Below are 20,102 nucleotides of genomic sequence, written 5' to 3' on the forward strand. Positions count from 1 at the left end.
GGCCATTATTTGTGTGCAGTCCATAGACGAAGGAGTGTTTTGTGTACTGCTAGGCCTGCAAATATCCACCGAAATAAGACAGAAAAGGCAATTGTGCCGTGACATTTAAAGAGGTGACAGGTTCAGGTGAAACTGGACGAAGATGCAATTCTGTCCAAAAGATAGTTTAGACTTATTAACAGACACATTTCTTAATTAGAAAAAAATGAATTGGTCTGGTGAAAAATGATTGCATGAGTGTAAATCAAAGCTGGCCTAAACGGATCGTATGTAGGTGTGTATGAGTGTGTTGCTGTGTGTGTTTCGAGCAAGCCAATTAACTCATGGTTTATTCATGTTCCCGTGCGCGGGCAGGAGCTCAGAAGCTAGCCGATTGCTAGCTAACAATTTATCACAAAATGACATGTTTTCGCTAACCGGAGAATGTTATAGAATCCAAATAAACGTACACATGAAATGAAAATATTTGTGTGAGTGATAACGGAAACTGTGGGTCATTTTTGCCCATTCGAATGCACCTCAAACCCAATTTTCTTCCGGCCCTTAGAGCCACAGCACCCGAACAAGAGAGCATCCGAGCACCGTTTGCGGATGTGAAGAAGGGACCCAAGTTAATGTTATTTGGGGGAGTAACCGGCAGCTAACCTACGGCCGACTTGCTTTCCTCTGGGATACCGGCAGGCTTTACTGGACGCTGCAGGTGTGTACATGCAGAACTGTCTCTTCCCTGTTTACTCGCGCCACTCACTAACAAATATGTCGCTGCAGCGGCTACTGCTAAGCTGTTATTTCCCCGTGGCGGGTCCGCTAGCGTTAGCTCTTTTCCGGTGCCCCCGCGGCTGCGTTAGCATGCGGCTAGGCTAGGCTAGCTATCTTGATTACAGTGATCTTTGCCTGCATACGAAAACACGTTAGGATCCGCCACACGCGCTCTTTCTCCCTTTTCTTTCTTTTTTCTTTTTTTAAATCCGCGAATGGTTGAGCATTTACAGATTTACACATCCGACTGTACGCTAATGTCTTGTGTCCATGTCTGTATGTTAATGAATGATCTCTTGCTGTGCGACTCTGCGTTCAGGGTGCACATCTTCAATTTGTTTACGTTTCATTGAACAGGGACGCGTTATCAGCGTCGCCCCGTGGTAACGGTCCTTTCCACTGTTGTTTTGCGTGACTTTGTGCCTTCTGTGGTGATTATGACTGATGTAAACACGCCGATGAGCGGATGGAGAGCACCTGTTAATACTGACACACCTCTGGCGGTATTTAAGTTTCAAAGCTTCTTTTTCCCGATGAGTTCACGCAAAAAAATCACAGCTCTTCTGGAGTTTGTGTGGCAACATTGCAGAACGTGAAGATGCAATCAGTTTACACTTTTTCATCCTTTTTTTGTTCCTGCTTATTTGGTCAATACTTTGGATCAGCTGATTTTGGAGATACTGTTCTTGTTGAGTTACATTTTGTTTGTCCATTGATGAATTGACTCGTCTTGATACTCTTTTTCTGTCACACAGGCTGCAGATGACGTGACAGAGGAGGATGATCTGGGTCTAGTAGCCACACAGCCGTGCTCATCTGCATTACGCTGAATTCTATGTCACAGCCTCTTCCCCAAGCACCCACACCAGTTCGTCTGCGCCACTTGCTATAATGGAGTGAGTTTTTTTTTTTTCTTCTAATTTTTTCCCCCTCCTAAAACACTCTGACGCCTTCAGTCCATTACTTAAACATACTGAAATCTCCCCATTCTCACAACAGTTGGGCCACACCAGCTGCCAAACTGAATCCCTACACCCGGGCCCGCATGTCAGAGGCCTGGCAGCAGCATGCGGTCGCTCCACCTCCGGTCGTCCACACCATCCCCCCGGGGTCGGAGAGCACGCTTGGCTGTGCAGTGTATGGCATCGTGCTGCAGCCGGACGCCACGTCTTTACAGCAGCAGGCCCAGCACGGGCAGCACAGCCAGCAGCACAGCGGGACTCCGCAGCACGGAGGCGGGCAACACGGCCAGCAGCAGCATCCCACCCAGGCTCAGCAGCCCTCCCTGCAGGTAGGGGCAGAGGGAGGACACAAGTGCGGGGCCTGTGGACACGACATCTCCCACCTGGCCAACCCGCACGAGCATCAATGCATGGTGAACCAGGACAGGTCGTTTCAGTGCACCCAGTGCATGAAGATCTTCCACCAGGCAACGGACTTGCTGGAGCACCAGTGCGTTCAGGTGGAGCAGAAGCCGTTTGTGTGTGGGGTGTGTAAGATGGGCTTCTCCCTGCTCACTTCCTTAGCCCATCACCACACGTCCCACAACAGCACCAACCCCATGAAGTGTTCGATATGCGAGAAGACCTACCGGCCGGGCTCCTCCGGCAACATCACGCCCAACTCGACGAACGCCCAGCAGCCCACTAGCGACGGGGCGTCTGCGAGCAGCAGCTCGTCCATCCTGCCCTTCCCGTCGTCGCGGGACCGGCCGTATAAATGCTCTGTCTGCCAGAAGGGCTTCAGACACCTGTCAGAACTCACGCGGCACGAGCGGGTGCACACGGGGGAGAAGCCCTTCAAGTGTGACACGTGTGACAAGGCCTTCAGCCAGTCGTCCCACCTGCAGCACCACCAGCGGACGCACAGCAGTGAGCGCCCGTTCAAGTGTGCCGTGTGCGAGAAGAGCTTCAAGCATCGCTCCCACCTGGTGCGCCACATGTACGTGCACTCGGGCGAGCACCTGTTCAAGTGCAACCTGTGCGAGTTGCACTTCAAGGAGTCGTCCGAGCTCCTCCATCACCCCTGCCACCCGCAAGGCTCCCGCCCGTTCCGCTGCGCGGCGTGCGGCAAGGGCTTCAAGCGGCCGTCGGACCTCCGGCAGCACGAGCGCACGCACTCGGAGGAGCGGCCCTTCCACTGCGACGAGTGCCAGATGAGCTTCAAGCAGCAGTACGCGCTGGTGCGCCACCGGCGCACGCACAAGGACCCGAGTGACCGGCCCTTCAAATGCAACCTGTGCGACAAGGGCTTCATGCAGCCCTCGCACCTCCTCTACCACCAGCACGTCCACGGCATGGACAACCTGTTCAAGTGCGCCTCGTGCCAGAAGGAGTTCAGCCAGTCGGGGGAGCTGCTCCGGCACAAGTGCGGCGAGCCGTCCAACTCGTCGCCCGACAAGCCGTACAAGTGCGACGTTTGCGGCAAGGGCTACAAGAAGAGCTCCACGCTGCAGCGCCACCAGAACTCCCACTGCCAGGAGAAGCCCCTGAAGTGCTCGTTGTGCGACCGCCGCTTCCTCTCCTCCTCGGAGTTTGTCCAGCACCGCTGCGACCCGTCGCGGGAAAAGCCGCTGAAGTGCCCCGAATGCGAGAAGCGCTTCAAGTACTCGTCGGACTTGAACCGGCACCGGCGGGTGCACACGGGGGAGAAGCCGTACAAATGCAACCACTGCAACAAGGGCTTCAAACAGCGCGAGCACATGACCAAGCACCAGAACACGCACTCCAGGGAGGGCCAGTTCAAGTGCGTTTGGTGCGGCGAGCGATTCAGTGACTTGGGCTCTTTGCAGGATCACACGGTGCAGCACACAGCCGAAGGAGGGGGCTACCCAGTGCCCCAGTGCTTATAAATGCTTTTAAAGACTTTGGAACAGACAGTTGCCCTTAACCTCCGGTCCTCCTGTCCATCCGCTGTATGCTGTTGCATCTCCATGTTTGCATGACAGTACAGGCTGTTCATCATTGCATTGAGTCGCACCGGGTGTACATCACATTTCTGTTGCTTTGCTAACCTGCCCTGAGCCTTTAAGTACTGTGACAATGTCATTCCAGAAGACCCAGAGCACTTTGCCTTTGCTTTTCCTGCTCATTTCTGCCTCTAATATATTTTTTCTCAATAGGAGCAAGTACGTTAAACGGTGTACTAAACTAATCTGTAGCGTCAAGTATCCATCTTAGCTGACTCGGACAGGGACTGTCTTTGCTGCTGCAGGGGTCCTTCCCTTCGTTTTATTTACTCTCCCTTTACCCCTGATGACATGTCAGTACTTCAGTTTGTCCCTCTTGTCTTCCTCTCACATTGACCTAGTTTTGGTCCTCCTTCTCCTCCTCTTGTCTTCCTCTCACTTTTACTTAGTTTTGGTCCTCCTCCTGTCGTTTTCAGCGATTGTTTTGACTAAACCCTCACAGACACACACACACATGTACACCCATTTGTTAATGTCAGGTTCCTCCTCCCTCCCAGTAATACAGAAAGTCCCTCACCCTTCAGTATAGACAAATATTAAAGAAACAATATACCTATATTTACTTCAAACTGATATAATGGCCATATTCCTGCAGATGTTAACGCTGTTCTAATTTGTATCGAATCTGTCTTCTTTAGAACATTACAGTCCATCGCTCAGCCTGTACATAGTGTGTGTGTGTGTGTGTGCGCACATAGTCAAATGTGTCTTTCTTAAAATCTAAATATGTGAGAACTGTTTTTGTATTCTTGCAATTTTCAACAATGTAAAATGTTTTTGACGAATGTCCTTATTTTTTAGTAGTCCGTGTAGTGATTGTATCTGTGTTGCAGGGAATTTCAAAGAGCAACCTGTGTGTGTGTGTGTGAGATAGAGAAAGAGAGAATGTAAATCTTTTTGTGTCAAACAGGGAACTTCAGACTGTAGAGAAATGTATTAGAAATGTTTAGGCAGACCGGCGTCCCTGTTTTATACATTTTCTTTGTTTTTCATTCAGCTGTTTTTTGCAGAAAGAGCCTGTGTTCAAAATGTTAAAAAAAATGAATACAAACATTGTTTCTTGTGCTGAGCGCCTGTCCGTCACGGCAGGCCTTCATTAGGTTTTCCTACCGGGGTGAATGCCATGAGATTGTAGTTGCACTTGAGACGCCCGGAGTACACGCTGGTTGGCGTGATCGTGGTTCCTTTGGGCTCTGTAATGAATGCAAATGAAGGAGGCCAAGGGGACTGATGTGTTTCCTTTTTATTCTGGCAGTCACTTTTCTTTTTGTCTTCAGCCTTAAACACTCTCCCTCCCTTCCTCATCTTCTGCTTTCTGTCCCTGTCCGTCATCATACGAGGTCAGGTGGTCGCTCTCACCGGCCACTGTGTCTTTACTTCCTGAACGTGGCATTATGAGACTGAGAACAACTTTCTTTTTTTTATTGTTTCACATTTGTTTGTATATTCTTTTTGTTAGTAATCTTATTAATTATATGAAAAGGTGTATTCCTCGGTGGAGAGACCAGGGCCCCACTGGGGAGGGGAAGATGACATGTTTTGCTCAGCTTTCTATGTAGGATTGTCTTTTTTCAAAGCCAAATCACAATCTCCAAACATGAATTCCTTAGCTGTTGTGTAAAAGTGGAATCATACAATACACATAAAAAAAAAATCAATAAGGCTGGTTTCAGATTTTCCAAGAAATACAAGAGCACAATCAAAGGAAAGTCCGTAATGCATTGGCCTGGTGGGCTCATGTGCAACGTTAACGGACCGCGAGAAGCACTGCAAAGCATCTGATCAATCCCAGGGTTTAAATGCTCAAACTCACTGTCCAGTGCGCAGTCAGGCGAAGCAGAGGAACATCTTCTGTATGAGCACAAATAGAAATATCGTCTCTGACCTTCCCTGTTCCAACCCTGTCAGACCCTGGTTTCTCCCGCTCTCTGCATGCTTGCTGTGTTACTTCCTGTGTTCCTCCCTCCTCTTTCTCTTCCTCTACACAGCACTGTCCCTCCCCAAGCCTTTTTTTTCAAATTGTACTGTAGTTCATGTGAATGATAATAGGAGATGAAAGAAAAAAAAAAACGTTGTGGTGCCGTACAGTATGTTTACATTCATGCTGAGATTATCGTATGTATGTAGCATTTGATTACACAGCACTAACAATTAAACTTTTTTCATCTATAAATCCACTTGAGTTCTGAGGTTATTGAAGGAGGAAGAACACATTGTTCTTGTGATTTTAAAGGAGTTCTTGATAGTTTTGGGAGTTTTAAACTAATGGAAATAGTTCTTTAAAAATCCCCCCATGTGTAATAGAATGTTACAGGTTGCACTGTAATTTATCAGATACATTTCTTATCGAGGAGGATGACAAAGTATCACATCATATTAATTGCACAATATAATGCATGCAAATTAATGTGTTTTTTTTACTTTGAAGAGAGCCATACAAATGTAAAAGTTAAAATAGTCAAACGCTTTGACAGAAATCAAGCCTTTCACATCCTCTCCACTAGGGGCGCTGTGAACGTCACATTGCTCCTCGCCGCCCAGGCAGCCAGCGGCTCCACATCCGGGCGGCTGGCTCCTCTTCATTCGCAGGTCGTTTCACTTCCCTTTGCCCTCTCGGCCACCAGGGAGGTCTGTGGCCGCAGAAGAAAAACCCTCCAGGGTAACGGGCTCCTCCGTAGGCGTCTGGTGGCGGGCTCCCCAGGCCCGTCCCATCCCAACGAGTCGCCGCTCCCCCCCCCCCGCACAGCCGGTCGCACATGACGCGAGCTCCGCCGATGGTGGTGCCCGGCGCCGCGCGCTACCCGTCGGTGCGACATCTCCGCGCGGAAGTAGCATCGCTGGCTAACGTTAGCTAACAACATCGATTTCTCTGCTGCTCCACCCTCATCAATCCCATCCCCTCTCCCTCCGGCCGACCCCTGCTACCGATCCATCTCATCAACAGCTCCCCCCCCCCCCCCTCTCTCCTCACCACGTCCCCCCATCCCCCTGGCCGTCCATCGGCCAGCGCAGGAAGCTTGCCTGTAACTCAACATTCCGATGCCTCCGAGACCCTGTTTGTGACCTCCGCTGCATTCCTCCCCCCGTTCTATGAGACCCCACCTATACCTGCCCCGCCGTTTCTAACACACCGCACGGCAGGGCGTGATTGCGGCAAAAACCCGCTGTACATCTCCGGCTCTCTACCCCGGCAGCCGGGCGGATCCGCGTGACACAGTCCCCGATCCACGGGTCTCGCTATGCCTGGTCCGGTGGCCGGCAGCAAGTCCCGCGTGTACGCAGACGCCAATACGCTGAAGAGCCGGGAATACTGGGACTACGAGGCCCACGTGCCCAACTGGAAGTGAGGACGTTTCTGTTTACTGCGGGCTACTCTCGTTGCGTGTGTGTGTGATGTCCGACCACAGCAGCTAATGGTCCCACGCTGCCATTGTTGGCAGATGTTGGCATGTGACAGCTGTTGGCACGTGGGGCAGACGTTTGCATGTGTGACATACTGGTGTCTGTCATTGGACATCTAGTTGTGTGATTAAACAATAACACAGCCCCCTCCCCCCTTCTTTACCTCACCTCAAACCCCACGAGATAAGCTCTCTTGAGATCACAACCAGACCCCCCCCCCCTCTCCCCCATTATTGCAGAGACAAGTATATTCATTAACAAATCACTGACTTTTCTGCATGTGAATGCTGGGATTGTCCTTCAATTTTCCTCACACGCTGTTGTCTCTCTCCGTCCCCATAGCAACCAGGAGGACTACCAGCTGGTCCGCAAACTGGGCAGAGGGAAATACAGCGAGGTGTTCGAGGCCATCAACATCACCAACAACGATAAGGTGGTGGTCAAGATCCTGAAGGTGAGCGGTTGGATCCACTTGAGCTGAATGTTCGGAGTCCAAAATAAATTTGCCAACAGTAGAACCTGACTTGTGTGATATGGCATACAGCATGTGTACAAATATCCCTACTTTTACATCTTGATGTTATTTTATTCATTTTTTTTTTGTTTAGCCGGTTAAGAAGAAGAAGATCAAGCGAGAGATCAAGATCCTGGAGAACTTGCGAGGGGGGACCAACATCATCCGACTGGTGGACGCCGTCAAAGACCCAGTGGTAGGCTGCCAGTGGCACGTCGGTCCTCTGGGGAACGGATTAGTAGCCAGGAGTCACCATGCATACTGTGACCAATGAAGAAGACCATCAAACGGTGGCTTCATATGAACCAATAAACCATTTAAAGTTTCTCATTTTGGCCGTCCCCATCCTGTCTATTTTATTTACTTATAAAAAAACGCCGAAAAACGGTCAATCGCAAAAGTAGCCGCACGCCCAAGTGTACTCTTTTGGGGCTACTTTGGGGAACATTTCACTGTAATTAGCAGCATGCTCTATTCCCATTGGACAGAAAGCAGTTTCATGGTACTTCACATTAGCTTCACATTTACTCTTTGGTCGTTACCCGATTCCACTCACAATATACTTTAATATAGTGTATCTGTAGATTAAAAAAAAACAGATCTGTCTCACATTTAGGAATTGATAAAGCAAGATTCATCGCGAATAAAAGTGTATTTTTTTTCTAATGATTAAATCTTGTAAATTAAAAAGTAATCACTTTCTAGATGGAAGTAGCCTAGCAGATAACTGCGTTGAAATATTTAAACGGAATAATCTCGGCCACCATAGTCTCGCAGATTAACGCGGTTCATTTTGACAGTCCTAGTTATTACATACACAGCTTTTAGTAGCAACAGGCCGACCATGTCAGTTTATACGGTTCACAATGTTGCCGGGGCCTTTTCCCATCCGTGGTCATTGGGTCGCAGTCCTTGTGTTTGACTGATATCGTCTCCCCTTCTCTTGTCTCTGACTACACAGTCCAGAACTCCGGCGCTCATCTTTGAATGCATCAATAACACCGACTTCAAGGTACAGTCGCCGGTCGCCTCTCTCCATCATTGAGTCATTACTTAATCAGTCAAAGGGGCAAAAGCGTCTGCTTCTTTTTTCCCTGCAGGAGTTGTACCAGAAATTGACAGATTATGATATCCGTTTCTATATGTATGAACTACTCAAGGTGAGTTTTGTTTTTTTACTTCTCCCCACCGGCTCCCCTTTTGTTTTTCTAAAGAATTTGCATCTGATCTTCTGAATAAGAAACTTTCCCACCCATTTTTCCCCCGAGATCTCATAATATTCGTATACATTTGTCTGCTCTGATTGTGTGTGTGTGTGTGTGTGTGTGTGTGTGTGTGTGTGTGTGTGTGTGTGTGTCTGCCAGGCTCTGGACTACTGTCACAGTATGGGAATCATGCACCGCGACGTCAAACCCCACAATGTGATGATCGACCACCAGTTGAGAAAGGTAGCTGGTGCCTCACTTCCTGGAAGGATGCATCCTCACCCCCATCTCCCTGTCCACCTTCCTCTCTCTCCCTTCACTCTCTCACACTGACTTTTGAGATATATGTACATTTTTTTTGCTTTCTCTTCATCGTATCATTCTCCTTTTGCTGTATATTCATACTGTGTTGTCATAAGTACAGTCTGAATACTTTCCATCAGTATTAGCAGCCATCATAGTAGTGCTACGGCTCTTTTTTGTTATTATCTTTAAAGCATCTTGGTATATTGTCCAAGAAAGCATTGTGCATTGCCTGCATTATCCAGGCTAAAGCAGATGTGGATCATCTCCACAGACTGTTGGTCACACACACACACCTTTAACGCTTGTCATTCTCCAACCAAACAGTCGTGACAGGTTTCAACAGTTAAGCTGGAGTTTTTTTTTATTCCGTTTTTTTTGAAAGACGATCTGAGAAAGGGTGATGAATTGTGTCTTTCCACAGCTACGCCTTATAGACTGGGGTTTGGCAGAGTTCTACCACCCGTCCCAGGAGTACAACGTCAGAGTGGCTTCGCGTTACTTCAAAGGCCCCGAACTCCTAGTGGACTACCAAGTAAAAAACACACACACACACACACACACCTCTTAACCCAGCCACTACCTTTTAAGAGAAAAACACACGCCAGTCGCGCACATTTAAAGAAGCGTTGGTCTGCACACACGGATGATTCTGATGTCTGTGCTCTCATCATCGGCAGTGCTGTTTGATGATCTTGTGTTTCAGATGTATGATTACAGCCTGGACATGTGGAGCTTGGGCTGCATGCTGGCCAGCATGATCTTTCAGAAAGAGCCCTTCTTCCACGGACAGGACAACTACGACCAGGTGCGTTATTGAGAAGACTCTCTTGAGTTATTCAGTTCACACAGGAGTATACAGCACCATGAAGGGTATTTTATATTTATCTAATTATTCCTTTGAATGCACAATACATTGACATGTGATACAATATCAGGTAGTGTTTGAGGACTTACACCCCCACCGGCTCCCCGACCCCAGTGGTCACTGCAGCACGGCCACAGGGAACGAGGCGGATGAGCGAGGAGAGTCAAATACTGACTTTTTGTTGTTGTTGTTGTTGTTTACAAACACCTCCGACGTCCGGCTTGCTCCTCAGCTCGCACAAGGCCTCCGCTGTGGGTTCAGACGGGTGGACTGTTGGTCCACACCAACTGAACGAGGGGGGGGGAGGGAAATATTTCTTAATATTTCCAATGGTTTTCTTTTAGCTGGTGCGAATCGCCAAGGTCCTGGGGACGGACGAGCTGTTCGGCTACCTGCGCAAATACCACATTGAACTGGACCCGCGCTTCAAAGACCTGCTGGGACAGTGAGTCCTGTGGCACATTGTGTGTATATATATATATTTAGTGCTGTCAGTTAAATGCGTATTATTAACAACGTTAATTTCTCATTTGAACATTTGAATCAATTTTTTTATCGCAAGATTGACTTTTTGATTTTTGGGGGGATGGATGACTGTCTCCGGGAATAGTGGTCCACACATGGGAAACCTTACTGTTACGGTTCATTGTTTCTGAAATAAGAGGCCTGACTACTATGTTCACAGCAAACCTGAAAAAAAGAAAATATTCACCTGATGTTTGTGTACCACATGGTGTTGGCATCTCAGGGCCTTTTACCCTAAGGCTTACAGCGAGATGAGGAACCAAATGCATATATAGTTGTTGCTGATAAGGTATAGAAACTAATAAATGGGAACTTCACCCAAAAAGTTAGGAACAGGATCTTCTCCCGCACCCTGCCGAGTGGCTCACGAAAATCGGTCACTACATAAGCCATGGTTGCAGTGGAGCCCTTGTTGACCTGAAATGTGCACTATATCATTTTATTTTGTACTGTGTGGCAACGTTGTTTTTCAATGAAATAAAACATTTGCCAATCGACTTTTTCATGTTGATAAGGGCATAAAAAGGAAAAAAAAAATGATGGGAAAAAAATAAATGAAGGGACGTTTAGTGCAATTAATTTTGAGTTAACTGTGACATAAATTTGAATAATCATGATTAAATATTTTAATCGTGTGTGTGTGTGTGTGTGTGTGTGTGTGTGTGTGTGTGTGTGTGTGCGTGTGCGCGCGTATGCGTGCGCAGGCAGAGCAGGAAGCGCTGGGAACACTTTGTGCAGACGGAGAACCAGCACCTCGTGAGTCCTGAAGCTCTGGACCTGCTGGACAAGCTGCTACGCTACGACCACCAACAGAGGCTGACCGCCACGGAGGCCATGGAGCAGCCCTACTTCTGTAAGCCAGACTCGTAGCACTGGGATGTAAAGAGCAGGGAGAACACTTGTGGTGTGTAGTAGAGATGGTAGCTGCGAGTGACCGTGACCGTTCCTCTTGCAGACCCGGTAATAAAGGAGCAGTCAAACTCTGACAACAACATGGTGACCAGTGGCAACACCACGGCGCGGTGAAACGCAGGTACCGGTCGGAAACATGTATTCTTCCCCCATTCTCCCATTAACACCACTATACGCTTTTTTTTTCACGTTACAGGGTTTGATGCTCTATTCTGTTTTTTTTTTTTTTTTTTCACGTTTTGAAGTGACCCTGAACGCCTCGCATACAACCAAGGGGCGTCCAGCCTTTTCCTTTCCGTTCCGGCTAATCTCTTCTGTGAACGACGTTAAACGAACTGCAGCAAGACGGGCGAAATCTGGCAGTTGCTGCACTCCATGTATTGGTTTTAGTTCTGCTTTATGGGGTGACATTGATTGATCGGGAGAATTGGGTCAATTTTTAAAAGTGCACTCTGATTTTTAATGCTTTTAATTTATTTTCCCATCTGTTGTGTCAACACCACCGGCGAGCTGATGACAGAGGTTCCTCTGTGGCTTCAACGTATCCCTCCAACACTGGAAAAACAAACATGAATCCCAAAGTGGAAGTTATTACAGCGGCTGGATGGATATGTGTTGGATTTTGGGCCGCATGTAAAGTTGGCCCAGATGTGATTTTTGTCTCCCCACTGAGGTCACCCAGCGGTTTTCCTCAGACTCTCAGCGCTGGCTGAAATGTCAGGTTAAACGTTGTGTTTCTGAAACGTTTTCACTTCTTTCCTCCCGGCAGATGTGGAAGACAAAGAAGAAGAAGAAAGAGAAGATGTTACCTCAGCTTTGTACCCGGTTGTGACAGTAACTACGACTACGTGTACAGTGACAATGGATCAGATGATCTCAGACCAGTTCCACTCCTCACAGATCCATAGGTTCATACAGACATGCACACACAAACACCAACATTAAACAAATAAAAGCACACGTGAAAAACACTTAGTCACTCCTCGTCTTCCCCGTCCCTCCGTTTATATAATCCCTGGATTGTTTCAATCAGCATGGAGAATCCCCCCCCCCCCCCCCCCCCAGACCTGTTTGTCCATTCGCCTGTCTGCCCCCCGCTCACCGTCCCCATGTCCTGTGTCCCCCCCCCCCCGTCAACAGATAGACGTCTACTGCTCCCGTTCTGACAGTGGCACGGTGGACTCTCTCTAGATAGAATGATGATGATAATATTAATGAGAAATAAATGATTTTTATTTAGATGAAATCTACCTGTGTCCAGAGTGAGTGAATTTTTGGACGACGACACATTTCTTGGTGTAATCATACAAATCCAAGTTGTGCAAAGCTGCTACAACCCGTTTGCTGTCTCTCCCGGTTGCTTCCAAAAGCTCAGGAAAGGTGCTTCAGCCAGAAGACCAGACCAGAGCAAACATTGGACTTGCATTCAAGTACTTACGCAGTTTTTGCCATTTCAACCCAAATGGTTTAAAGTGGCAGTGGGCTAAAATTGTTGAAATATTCATTTTCAACGGGTTTGACACAAGTGCATTTAGAAATGACACCTCTGTAATAACGTATAGTTTAATCACTTGAATTTGAAATTTGCATTTGTAATTCCAGGTTTCAAGTCTGCCTTAAACATATAATGGGTTACGTATCATCTTGAAATGAAAGAGAATGTATGGAACATAATGTCAGCCTTACAATATGGAAATAATTCTCTTTTTCTCATCAGGTTATTAACCAATTAATGTTAACATTTTCTCATCCAAATATTGCATTGATAAGGCCATTTTGTTAATGTTATTTAGCAATTTCTTTACCAAATATTTTTTGTACATCGCTACCCTCACGTGTTACGTACCCCCTCTGCCGGTTTGGACTCCTGTTTGTCGGTGGGTTGCAGTGCTTGTCGTAGTGTGGGAAAAGGGACACTCAATTCATCTCATTAGCTTTTGACTTTGACGACTTCATTTGTCACATGACTGCTTGTTGTTTATTTTATTATGTGGTGCTGTGTAGGTTATAATTAACTACAGTGTTTGATGTAGTTGTCTTTCACAGGTCAGTAAACAGTTGTGTGTGTGTGTGTGTGTGGGGGGGGGGGGGGGGGGCAGGTATCCAGTGTCTCCCTGTAGAGAAACCAGAGCCTCAGCTTCCTCTGATCTACAACCTGACTCCTTGCTCAGATTCCAGGTGCACATTCATACACGCACAGGAACACACACAAACTCTCAGTGCAAACAGAAGCAGATATATATGGATTTGCATTGTATAAAACACACGCGCGCACACACACACACACACACACCACCAGCTTGGTTTTCTGTGAGCTGTGGTTTCCTCAGTATCAGTATCTTGTCTGCAGAAGATAATTCTGTTAAGAAAGCATGTAACTTCTGCATCTTGTAGTCTTTTTTTCAATCAGTACTTTTCCATCAGACCACCTTTCTTTAGGCTCTGGTGTAATTCTCTCTCACACGACTGCATACACAGTGCTGCCAACGATGTTTGAATCAGTCAAAGATTTAGTCATTTTTTGTGGCATTGTCCACTTGAAATTTTTCCATGGGATAAAAACCTGGAGGTGTGAAAAGTATTGTGTAGATTAAGGTATTGTCTACATTTTCATTTTCAAAATTGAGGAAAGAGCGTTAAAATCACTGCCCCGTTTGAGGGTCGAACTCACAGCCTTCAGATCATGAGAGTGACGCGCTGCCTACTGCGCCAACGAGGCACGAAAGGGTCTTTATGTACACATTTCAATTCATATCTCAAATGGCTTTTCCAAGGACTTGACACCTCAAACATTACAGGTGAACCCCCTATTGGGGTTACAGGGACTAACATATCTAGCTTCAATGTCTTTATGTGTTAATTGATGACCAACCCGTTCCATGAGAGCAGCCTTTTCTGCATGAGCTTTAATGCAGGCAAATGATGTCGAAGATGCATGTGATGAAGAACTTGATTTGTGGCTTGATTTGGGTTTCGACACATTAGAAATACTGTCAACCAGTCCAATGTCATCCATGATTACACTTTCAGCATTGGTGTGCGTTTTATTCCATCCAACCTCTGAAAACCACACATTTAAATCCTGTATAAACCCATCGAAAGTTTCCATTTTTTGTTGAAACCAGTGATTTTTCAGGCAATGGTATCTTCACCAATGACTCATGACTTCTTTTGGCTTCATTACAGAGGTTGATTAATTTAACCAACTTAGATTGCACTTCATTGTGACTTCATTAGCTCTTTCTGAAACTTCATTGACTTCTTAGCTTGCTTACATTTCAAGTTTCTTGTTTTCTGACAGTTTTCAATGAACATTTCCAAACCTTCATCAATGTGTTTGATAACCCTTTTTCCCTTTTCAGAATCCAGCGCAACATCGCCATCTTGTGACCGTATGTCAGACTAAAGACAGAATTTTTTTCACTTTACGTTGAAACAGTGAACCGCATTGATGGCAGAATGCTTCAAACAGCTTATATTGTAGCGACAGTCAACAAAATTCGTCAGTCTCAAACTCGAGTCCCCATCTCTGCTTCCCAGTCAGCATCCCTGTATGCCTCCGGCTGTAGTGGGCTTTCCTCACATATTTGGGGAGGAGACCTTGATCCATAGTACCCTTGTTGTTGCTTTGCCTCTGCTAGGTATTGTGATAGTTTACCAACAACCCAGCTCAGGTCAGGTCTGGTACATGTCATAATGCACATTAAACTACCTCTCTATATCCTGTTGGATTAATGACTTCACCCTCTTTGTCAAAGTTTAGCTTTTGCTCGCATGGGGGGGATCTTGGTTTGCCTTCAGACATCTCAAATTTTGCCAATATCTTTTTTACATGCTTCTTTTAAGTCATTTTGATTTCTCCCTCACTCTGTCTTGAATGTACTCCAATTACGTAGTGGTGGTCTGGTGAGAACTGTCTGTTGCTCCCCCCTACCTGTGCCTCTGCTTCCTGTCATCTATGCCCCACCCATGTGCACCTAATCACCCAAAAAATATAAATACATCCTAACAAACAAAATATCCTTTGCCAACATTAAACTAAATTACAAAATTATATTTATATCCATTAAACGTTATGTACACATTTCAAGTGTATGAGCTCAATTTGTTTCATTGCTGACAGAAGGAAACTTACGTAGCATTTGTGTGTGCAGGCATAACAAAATTGAGGAAAGAGCGTTAAAATCAGTGCCCCGTGGGAGGGTCGAACTCACGGCCTTCAGATTATGAGACTGACGCGCTGCCTACTGCGCCAACGAGGCCCGAAAAGGACTTTATGTACACATTTCAAGTGTATGAGCTCAATTTGTTTCAATTACAATAAAGTCAAGATCAGCAAGGTGTAATAAGATTCATAGACAGATATCTCAAATGGCTTTTCCCTGGACTTGACACCTCAAACATTACAGATGAACGCCCTATTGGTGTTACAGGGACTAATATACAGTATCTAGCTTCAATGTTTTTATGTGTCAATTGATCACCTTTTGTCTTGTTTTCGATTGCCTTTTATCTCAAATGTGTTTTATAATGAAACGTTTTTGGATTGGCCGTTTTTCTGTATTTGGTCAACTAAATAATTTGAATGAAGTTGTGCCATGCCGAGTGGAAAGATTCTGTTACCTCAATTTAACACCCGAGGGTTCCCAGAATCTCTGAGTTTTCTCCATGGCAAGTCTCCAACCTTAAACGCAGCAAATTGGCCCTGCAGGTAAGAATTTTAACCAAAGACTCAAGATTGCACCACTACAAACTGCTAAACGATTAAGGATCCACCGAGACTTGAACTCGGATTACTGGATTCAGAGTCCAGAGTGCTAACCATTACACCATGGAACCCCAGGTAGACATATCAACTGCCCACCTCACCTGGTCTGCGTGAGGTGCCATATCTCCAGCATAAAATCTATTGGACTGTTTCATTGCTGACAGAAGGAAACTTAAGTAGCATTTGTGTGTGAGGTTCATTTTCACAACGTCTGCTCCACTCCCAGATGGGCTTTAACAACCACACCCCGGCTGAGGAGGGACAAAGGAAAGGGTGCACATGGCATCCCTGGCAGAGCCCTCAAGGTGTGTAAATATTTCAAGAATGGGCTTAATGGGCTTTCTTTGGGCATCTTCAAAGCTGCTTGTGGAATGCCTCTGTGGACCTCAGGTTTTTGAATCTAAGACCCTTCATGACCAGGAAAACACAGAAATGTGCCATCGTTGCCTTCCGTCTTTGTGCTTTACAGCCAGCATCCGGGGGTCGTCTCGACCTCACCTTGACCTCTGGCCTGGATCATCTTTCTTTCTTTTCTTTTCTTTATCGTCCAACCAATACTCTTCTCGCATGATTTTGGAGGTCCTTCTCTTTTCCCAAAATTCCCATCTGTGCAGTCTGAAAAAAGTGAGTCTATTCTTGCCGTCAGCCAGTTTCCGTGCTGAAGTATGCATTTGTATAACATTACATAATTATATAGTGCTCAGCTTTTAACTGTTTGGGCCCTTAGTCTCTGACTTTTCTCACAGACCCAACTTCCAATCCCTTGAAGAGTATTAGTACACTATACAGTAAGTAGTGGTGTGTCCTACCACAACACACACTTTCTTTTCAGAACAAACATTTGAACGTTGGTTTGATTAGCTACTATTTGTGTTGGTCATAGTCTTTAAAAGAATATATACATGCGTACCCTTTTTTAACCTTTGCTACCTATGAAAAATAAGTCAGCGTGCAGTTACAATTAGTATCAATGACCTCTTAAAACTTTTTTTTTATTGCATGAAATTTACAATAACACAGTGCATGCGAAGAACAGATGGAACAGCTGAAACGTGATGACATTTAGCCACTTAGATAACAGCCTGTTAAAGAAAAACAAATTCATTAAATAGATGAAAAATGTTCTTAGTTTTATCAATGTTCAACATTCAAATACAACAAGCTGTTCGGAAACAAACAAATGTAAGAGGAGTAAGCAGCTTAACAAAATATAAATCTCTCCAGAGGATCTGAGGGACATGTCATTCCAAAACAATGAAGGGAGCGCTGTGAAAATGCTACAGTTTCAGTCACTTTAGGCGGTAAAAAAAATTATCTTGAGGAAGAGGGATCACGCCATCCTCTCCCGTCAGGACGCAGGTCAAGCGAAGGTCGTCCAACATCCTCGGTCACACGGCTACCTGTACGAATAGGAAGGATCTTTGTGACCTTTCCCATCGGATGATCTCCCGTGTCCCTGTGAGAGTCATACCTGGGTGGGTAGTAGTGGGCTCGGGCTCCGTTGGTCAGCCCGCCCGCTTTATGCTGCGTTTGTGTCTGAGGCCACTAGGGGCGCATTTCTTCTCCAACCTGGTGGCGGGCGACGCGGGGGCCGGAGCGGCGGGCCCCTGCTTCCTGGTTAGAGAAAGAGAGAAACCAGACACAGTAATGAGAGGAGGAAGTGTGATGGAGTGTTTGTTCTGGCAGTGACATGAGAGTATTTAATTATTTACTGCGGACTCCTGTGGCCTCGAACCGCCGGTGTGACCAGGGTCCGCTTTGGGTCAGCAGAGACCCGCACAAATTGTTATCCTCCTTCGACGCATCAATAATGAATTATCTGATTAGTCGTCAGCTCGATGGATGGTTGTGTACTCCGAGTCACATGCACCAGAAGAATCTAGGCTTTTTATACAACGACCCCCCGACTAAAACAATAGATATTGGGCTGCTTTAAGAGGTTTTTCTTCTTTAGCATATTTATCAATAACTTGATAAATGAAGCATTTATTAATGATTAATTTCAAACCCTAAATTTGTCAATATCTTCTTAACATCTGCAAATTATTTATTAACCTTTATTAACGTCAAAATGTACAGTTGTGTAAAAAGGCTGCGTTGTGGTTGTCGCATATTACAATTTGCTTTACCTAATTTTCTACTTCTTGACCCTCCGAGAGGTAAACATAATATTTTTATGCTATGACAATGAATCTTTGAGAAACAATACATTAGTCACGGTTTTATAGCCTCGCTGGCGAACTAATGGATGGAGCCCCTGACTTTGCCCATCTACCTAGGCTCACCTACCCAGAAGCTCACCATCTAAAGCGAATGTAGGACTATTTTCCTCTGGCGCTAGCAGCAAATTGACCATCCACTTTGACCGATTCCTTGGTAACCAAATACCTGTGAATGGGCCTCGGGCTGTGCTTCGGTGCTTAGCTCTAACAATGAAATGTTTGCATGCTGACATGCTAAGCCAAGAACCACTACAAATCAATATATGTATCGACATACGGCGCCAGTTATTGGCAGCCAGTTCTTGTCACCGCAGCAGCGCCGTCCCTCACCTGACGGCGGGGGCGCCGGCAGTGGTGGCAGCGGCTTCTCCGTTCCTGACCTGCTTCATCAGCTTCAGCATGCGACAGATCTGCCTCAGACTCATCCTCGGAGCGAGGAGGGCCAGGCGGGGCCGTGGGGCGACGCGAGGGCCCTTCTGGGTGAAGAGAAGCAGATAGTTGGCCTGTCCGGGTCCTCTGCCAAACAGCTGCAGGGGCTGGAGGCTGCTGTAGCAGGATGCAAACTGGGGGCCGGGGTGGGGGTGTGGGGGGTGGGAGAGAGTGGGGGAGAGGTGAGATGTTTGTATTGAGGCCGAAGAGATGGAGTAGTCATCCATGCACACTACATGCCGATATGCAACACATCCATCAACGCACACATGTATGCTCATTCTCAAAATGTAAAGCATTATGCCGCAGCTTGTTTTTAACATGTGGACCTGATCCTCTTGTGCACAACTCAAATGCCTTGACATTTATTTTAGATAAATATTGTATTTCCATGTTCATTGTGTGAACACATGCGGAATATGAAGTCCTTCATGTGAAGCTCTGTTTTACGACACATCTTTTACCCAAGAAATTGATTTGACTACTGAGACATTCCAATTATATTTAATCACACAGTGATATTATTAGCCTCCCAACATGTTACATCTACTGGAGGGTAATAGATGCTGTAGCTGGATATGGTCACTGCAGCCTAATACAATAGGACCATGTGACCAGCTCCAGTCTCAGCTGTGTGCCGCTGTCTTTCACACTTCAAATGTCACACTCCGACACACGCACACACAGACACACAACCCACAGCATTTTAATTAGTTTCTCAACCCCTGTCTCCCTCGCAGCGACTTAATCATCCTCTCAGTCTGAAACTCAAAACATGCACACACGAACATGCACACGCAATGACTATTAAATTGTGCAGATGTGATTACAACAACAACGCTTGATCATGCAGATTTTCCCACCAACAGTTTACTCATGCACTAGCACGCACACACAGATGGACACGATAGTTTTAAAGTGAAGAGAAAACACAACATTTATCATACTAAATATTAATATCAATAACACATTTGACCAATTCAACTGGTTTGTATACTTCACTGCAGGAATGACACAGCACTTATTAGCAGACACTTTTGAAAGGTTTGAATTACACTCACGCACAAAGACTACAAAGACACAAACACATTCAAACAACCCAACTCCTATTCTTGTGAGGTCACTTTTTGATAAAGCCTGAACTTTGAGCCCTGTCTCAAAGCGACCTCACTTTTCATGAATCACCTCACTCACAGCATAAAAAACTCTTACACAGGACGCAGATAC

General features: G+C 46.1%; 2 protein-coding genes and 2 non-coding genes across 4 annotated transcripts; 2 read left to right on the plus strand and 2 right to left on the minus strand.

The window, feature by feature from the left end:
- Positions 1 to 20: 20 nt before the first annotated feature.
- znf319b (zinc finger protein 319b) lies at positions 21 to 6,846 on the plus strand. The gene is made up of 4 exons (XM_037451265.2): positions 21 to 274; positions 548 to 700; positions 1,515 to 1,655; positions 1,759 to 6,846. Exons 3-4 carry the CDS (start codon positions 1,651 to 1,653, stop codon positions 3,608 to 3,610), a joined length of 1,857 nt encoding a protein of 618 aa, XP_037307162.1. The 5' UTR covers positions 21 to 274; positions 548 to 700; positions 1,515 to 1,650; the 3' UTR covers positions 3,611 to 6,846.
- On the plus strand, positions 6,728 to 12,629 carry csnk2a2b (casein kinase 2, alpha prime polypeptide b). The gene is made up of 12 exons (XM_037451266.2): positions 6,728 to 7,070; positions 7,472 to 7,583; positions 7,738 to 7,839; positions 8,605 to 8,655; positions 8,744 to 8,803; positions 9,008 to 9,091; positions 9,576 to 9,686; positions 9,858 to 9,959; positions 10,364 to 10,464; positions 11,249 to 11,397; positions 11,500 to 11,577; positions 12,226 to 12,629. Exons 1-11 carry the CDS (start codon positions 6,967 to 6,969, stop codon positions 11,568 to 11,570), a joined length of 1,047 nt encoding a protein of 348 aa, XP_037307163.1. The 5' UTR covers positions 6,728 to 6,966; the 3' UTR covers positions 11,571 to 11,577; positions 12,226 to 12,629.
- A 3,016-nt stretch (positions 12,630 to 15,645) lies between these two features.
- On the minus strand, positions 15,646 to 15,718 carry trnam-cau (transfer RNA methionine (anticodon CAU)). The gene has a single exon. It is a non-coding gene; the product is annotated as a tRNA-Met (tRNA).
- A 505-nt stretch (positions 15,719 to 16,223) lies between these two features.
- trnaq-cug (transfer RNA glutamine (anticodon CUG)) lies at positions 16,224 to 16,295 on the minus strand. The gene has a single exon. It is a non-coding gene; the product is annotated as a tRNA-Gln (tRNA).
- Positions 16,296 to 20,102: the final 3,807 nt, after the last annotated feature.

The sequence above is a fragment of the Pungitius pungitius genome, chromosome 6, assembly GCF_949316345.1.
Source record: "Pungitius pungitius chromosome 6, fPunPun2.1, whole genome shotgun sequence".
Classification (NCBI taxonomy): domain Eukaryota; kingdom Metazoa; phylum Chordata; class Actinopteri; order Perciformes; family Gasterosteidae; genus Pungitius; species Pungitius pungitius.